General features: G+C 41.5%; 1 protein-coding gene across 2 annotated transcripts in view; it reads left to right on the top strand.

The window, feature by feature from the left end:
- Positions 1-4,625: 4,625 nt before the first annotated feature.
- The window catches only part of slc12a5b (solute carrier family 12 member 5b), a 70,362-nt gene continuing 68,987 nt past the window's right edge, over positions 4,626-6,000 (top strand). Inside the window, exon 1 of one of the 2 annotated variants that reach the window (XM_017468411.3) lies at positions 4,626-4,882. In XM_017468411.3, the coding sequence (XP_017323900.2) occupies positions 4,828-4,882 (55 nt within the window). In that variant the 5' untranslated portion in view covers positions 4,626-4,827. The remainder of the gene's footprint in view (positions 4,883-6,000) is intronic. The other variant, XM_053680142.1, reaches the window with a different exon arrangement.

The following is a 6,000-nucleotide window of genomic DNA, read 5'->3' as shown; positions in this document are numbered from 1 at the left end:
TATATTTGTATAATTTATTTACAGTTTATTATTCATTTAGTAGATGCTTTTATCCTGGAAGTGAGGCAAGCATAGATCTGAGCAGGTGAGAGTTAAGTTTAAGGAGTTAAGGAGAGTTCGGTCCTTTTCATTAATTCTAGCTTTCTGAAGGGGTTCTATTCAGAATCCTTGGAAATGGAAACTCTGTTGTATGGTTCCCCTAATTTTCTTTTGCTGTCAAATGTAAAATAATGCAACATAAAAGCAAGAGACAGTTAAAAACAATTATGAAAGATTATATGGCTAACATTGAAATAACATTGAATAGGAGTCTATTAAAGTATCAATATATTGCTGCATGAATAGTGGTATTTGTACTTATCATATTAATCACTTCAAATTTGGTTTAATTTAATGTGTGTGTGTGTGTGTGTGTGTGTGTGTGTGTGTGTGTGTGTGTGTGTGTGTGTGTGCTGCATGTGAGTTCATATTGCTTAGTGCCATAGTTCAGTAAATAGGGCAATGAAATATAGTCATCTTCGCATCAATACCCTTTCAGTGCTAAATAACTACCTTATTAGAATTGACATTTTGGATTTTCCTGAGTGGACCATTTTAACCTGTCTCAATTCTCAAGTGCTAATAACAAAAGTTTCTGGTGTGTTGTCCCAGTGTCTGTGTGGACCTGCCCCTGGTTTCCTCCCACCAACCAAAAACATGCTGGTAGGTATAATGACTACTCTAAGGTGCCACTAGGTCTGAATGTGTGAGTGCATTATGCCCTTCAATTGACTGGTTTTCCATCCAGAGTGTATTTCTTCCCTGAATGAATGATGAATCAATGAAAAAACTGGGCATCTGAACATGCTTTACTTGTACATTTATTTGAATTAGTGGCCAGTGTCGATGCTGACTAAACATACCCGAATATCAATTATTAAAAGCATAGGAAATAGACTTAGTCTTATGGATTAATCTTGACCTGTCTCATCACCTATTCATCTGGTGTTATAGAACATTGTGATAACAACCTCGCAGGAGGAAACAAGGAGAATGTGTGAAACACCACAGTAACCTGAGCTCGGCGTTGAACCCTGGAGAGTGAAGTGGGGTGTTTTTTCTCTAAAAAGCAGGTGACCCTGTTTTAAGAAACTAATGCATTTCAAGAAGCATTTAAATACACCATTACCAGTATGACTACAACATAATATTAGAAGTCAGTTTTTCAGCTTTTACAATAATGAGATAGATTAAAACACAAACAAACAAAAAAAACATCAGGACAACAATTACCAGCATCACCTGAAATCTATTCTAGATATAGATCATCTTTTTTGTAGGACTGCAGCTGATCGCTGCCCTCTGCCCACCATCTTGCCCTCTGCACTCTAATTCCCAGCCTTTTCTTCCCATTAGGTGTCTCTTTTTCTCACCGCCTTCTTCCATCCCGATTTCACTCTAAGTGCATTCTATTTAGGGGACTCTCATTCCTGGTCTTGTTTTTTCTCTATCTGCCCTCGCTGCAGTGAGCATTTTCCCCCTTATGCTCCATGCTATATTTACAGAAAGCTCTTTGTTTATTGATAGGTTCAGGGTTCATCATGAAGCACATGGGGCAGGTCTTCCTTGAAGAGTGAAAGAGTGAACCACACCATTCCCCAAAAAACAGCATCATTCCAATCATAGAGCAACCTCTTTAAGGTAGGTTTAGAAGCTTAAGGTTCAGTTGCTCCTTACTAGGTATGGATGATGGATGGAAGACTAGATGGATGATGCTATAAGGCCAGCACAAGCATATAGGTGAATTAAGCTGTTTCCTAGAGAAGTACTTGAATGAGAATAGCAAATGTGACATGAATTCAGTGTCATCTAATAAAAACTCATTGAGCGCTTTGTAAACATAGTGAATAAATGAGAAACCTAGCAAATTCTGAGTCAGTGTTCAGTTCTGATTAACAGTAAGAAAATGTTTATATTCACACAGCAAAATGCAGAAGCATTATGCTCTCTAGTCTCTGGTGTATGCAAAAAAAGTTGATCATGTCACCGTTCTTGAAGGGAATAACTGTTGTCTGTGTTAAAGATAACTTTTGATCCATCCAACACATGAAGCTACCCAGTGTGTCTTTACTTTCACTACCACAGTTTTGGACTAAACAACAGAGTGACAGGGACGCAAGGCCATCCTTCCCCCCCGGAGAGCAGAGATGGTTAATGGAAGCCTTTTTGACTTCTAGTCGTAGACAAGACAGAGTGAAACCTTAGTTAGTTGTGCTTCTCTGGAAACTGTGTTTTATCTAACAGCAGCAGAATGTCAGGATGGTTGGATGGTTGGAGGATGTTCAGAATTAATAAATGTAGGATACTCAGGATGGGGGGATAAAGGATGTAGAATGAATGTATAAAAGTTACCTAGGACAGATAGATGTAGGAGGAATGATGAATGGCTGGATGGATGGCTGGATGGATGGATGGATTGATAGATGGAAGGATGGATATTGTTCTAGGTGAATGAATTGAGGATATGTCTTACGCCTGCAGAATAGATAGAGGATAGATAAAGGATGTTCAAGGTGGATATAAGATAGATAGAAGAGTCATGGTGATACAGAATTCATGGTGAAATCGCAGGTGCTTAGAATGGATGGAATGCAAGCTATTAATAGATAAAGAGAAAGGTAGGATTAATGAAAAACACATGATAGATGGATGCCACATGGATTGATGGATGGATGCATGCATGCATGCTCAGAAAGGAGGGATGGTTGGAAAACAATGCTCAGGATGTACAGTGTGGTCAGGATGTTCAAGATGGATGGATGTCCAGGATGGATGCATGAATAACAGATGCTAATAATGGATAATGGATGGTCAGGGCAGATGGACGAAGAGCAGATGCTCAAGATGAAAGGATAGATGTTCAGGATGGATGAACGAATAGCAGGTGGTTGTGATGGATGGATGGCTGGATATTCAGAGTAGATGGAGGAATGGCAGATGCACAGGATGGATGGATGGCTCAATGTTCAGGATTGAGGAATGGATGGATGGGTGGATGAATGGGTAGAGGAATAGCAGATATTCAGGATGCATGGATGGATATTGTGGGCAGATGGAGAAATAGCAGATGGGTTCAGGATGGATGAAGATATAAGAGATGCTCAGCATGGTTGTTAGTGGATGGATGGATGTTCAGGATGAATGGAAGAATAGCAAATGCTCTGGATGGGTGGATGGATGGAGGAATAGCACATTCTCAGGATGGATGGTTGATGGATCATGCTCAGAATGAATGGAAGGATGTTCAGCATGGATAAAGGAATAGCAGATGCTCTGGATGGATGGATGGATCAATGTTCAGGATGGATGAAAGAACAAGAGGTGCTCAGCATGGTCGATAGTGGATGGATGGATGTTCAGGATGAATGGTGGTATAGCAAATGTTCTGGATGTATGGGTGGAGAAATAGCAGATGCTTAGGATCCATGGATTGATGGAGGAATTGCAGATACACATGCAAGATGGATGGAGAGATGGATGGATGGATGAAGGTACAGCACTTGCTCAAGATGGATGGATAAATATTCAGGATGGATGGAAAAAAAGCAGATGCTCAAGATGGAAGTATGGATCATGCTCAGAATAAAGGGATGGATTGTAACAACTCACCTCATAGAGGCATGGATAAAGGAATAGCAGATGCTCAGGATGGATGGATGGATGGATGGATGGATAGATGGATGATTGGATTATGCTCAGAATAAAGGGATCGATGAATAGACGGTTGGATGGATGGATGTTTAGGGTGGATGGAGAAATAGCAGATACTTAGGATGGATGAATAAATAGCTGATGTTCAGAATGGAGGAGTAATCGGTGGAGCATGATCCTCAGGATAGACAGAGAAATAGAAGATGCTTAGGATGAAGGGGATGGATAGATGGATAGATGTTCAGCGTAGAGGATGGAGAATGCCTAGAATGTATGTATGACAGTTGGATTGAAGGATATTGCATAGATCGAGGATTCCCAAAATGGATGAATAAAGATTGAATAAATGGATGGAGAATGTTCAAGATGGATACATTGTTGAAGGATGCTTCAGTGCTCTCATGTTAATGTTTCCATTTGCATGATCAGTAACTAACAGTGCATATTACAGGCCACATTACAGCAGAATTCTGCTGTAATGTCATTCATGTCTCATTCATGTGGGACCAAAATGTTGACATGGTAAGTTGACAAAATGTAGAGACACTGAAACATCGTATTTCTTCTTCTAAAGAGGACCTTCTTATTTCTTATGCATCAAGGAACCTGTCTTCCCCTTTCTTCAAGATTTCTGGTGTGTGGATTAAAACAGGGACATAAGATGGGGAGAAGAAAGCAAAAGTAATTCATCATTTATAAATAATGCATTTATTTTAGAGATGTAGACTTACTTTTTAGGGAGATATGTGTGAGAAAAGCCATGCTCTTAGGCATTCCATCATGTACTCCCCTGCAGGCTCTCTCTCTCACACACACTCCCCTCCTCCTGGAGAGAGAGAGAGAGAAAGAGAGAGAGAGGTGCAACATGCAAAGCAACATCAAGAGGGCTGCTTTATTGCTCTTTTTCTTTAGGAGAGCGCGAGAGAGTTAATGCTGCATGCTTTCCCTCCGCCTCCTCCTTGCACTCTCTCTGTCTCTCTCTCTCTCTCTCCTTCCCTCTCTCTGTCTCTCTTTCTCTCTCACTGCTGTGTGTGTGTTTTTTCTTCCTTCTTGCTGGACAGTGCAGCAGCAGCAGTGGAGGCAGAGGCAGTGCACCAGCAGTGATAGTGGGAGCTCTGGTCCTCTCTCTCCCAGAAGATGCTCAACAACCTAACCGACTGCGAGGAGGGGGATGGGGGCACCAACAGCCAGGGTGAGTGGCAACTACATGTATGTGTGTGTGTATGTGTGTTTGAGCTGACCTGTGCTGACAAGGGGGTATGGTATTTGATAAAGCTTGAAATAAACTCTGCAGTGATACCTGGCGTTGGTGCAAATGTGCGAGTGTGTGACACTGTTCCTGATACCTGTCTAGTGTGCTTGTGTGTGACCTGGTACCTGTACAGTAAGTGTGTATGTGCTTGCGCATGAAGTAACCAGGGCGACAGTGAAATATTAATTGAGATATGGGAAAGGAATGAGTAAGTGTGAGTGTGTGTGTGTGTGTGTGAGAGAGAGCGAGAGAGAGAGAGAGGTGAGAGAGAGAGAGGTGAGAGAGTTTTGGCACAAGCTCACGCTGCAAGGTTGCTGTGAGGAGAATGATAATGTTTTCTGCCTGACTGAGGAAGGACAGGCAGTACGGCACTTCTAGTGCATGCGTGATGCGTTATGGATGGATGTGTGACAGAAGTCCCACACACGCATAGTCTCATCAACCCACATCAGGCTTCTTCCTCTCTGCCTCCTCACCCATCATCTCCCTCTTTTAATCCTACCTTTCATACTGAAGTGACTGAGGTGTGTGTTGCTGTGAGCCTCCGCTGCAGTGTGTTTGGTATATCTGCTGCGGACTGTGTTGTGCCTGGAGCTCCGAGGTGTTTCTGACATTCATCTGTCTCATATGCATGAGCACATGTTTTCTTTTCTGTGAGGCTTTAAAGAGAGACAGTAAGATGAAATAGAGTGGTATCAGGCTGCTTTATTTCAGTACAGGCTCATGGACATTTCATGGACCCTCTGCAGTAGCGCAGGAGCAAGGATCTGTCTGTTTGCAACTCTGATGATCAAGGGATGAGGAGATGATAGGCAGAGACAGATGATAAGAACTTGACAATCATAAGTTCATATGTGGAATGAATTGAGCTGCATAAAATGATTTTTAATAAAAAATGATTTGCTTTTCCTTGCAAGATATCTTAGGATTGAATGAAATTCTTTGATGTGTGTATGTGTGTGCTATACTCTTATTGGGGACTTAAAACAAAAACCCAAATCCAAAAATACTGTTGCTGCCTCATCTAAATTAACATATGCCTGTGCTCCATTACTCAT

Source organism: Ictalurus punctatus, chromosome 5 (assembly GCF_001660625.3).
Source record: "Ictalurus punctatus breed USDA103 chromosome 5, Coco_2.0, whole genome shotgun sequence".
NCBI lineage: Eukaryota > Metazoa > Chordata > Actinopteri > Siluriformes > Ictaluridae > Ictalurus > Ictalurus punctatus.
Note: the sequence above shows the minus strand (reverse complement) of the source record. Positions and strands in the feature narration are given on the sequence as shown.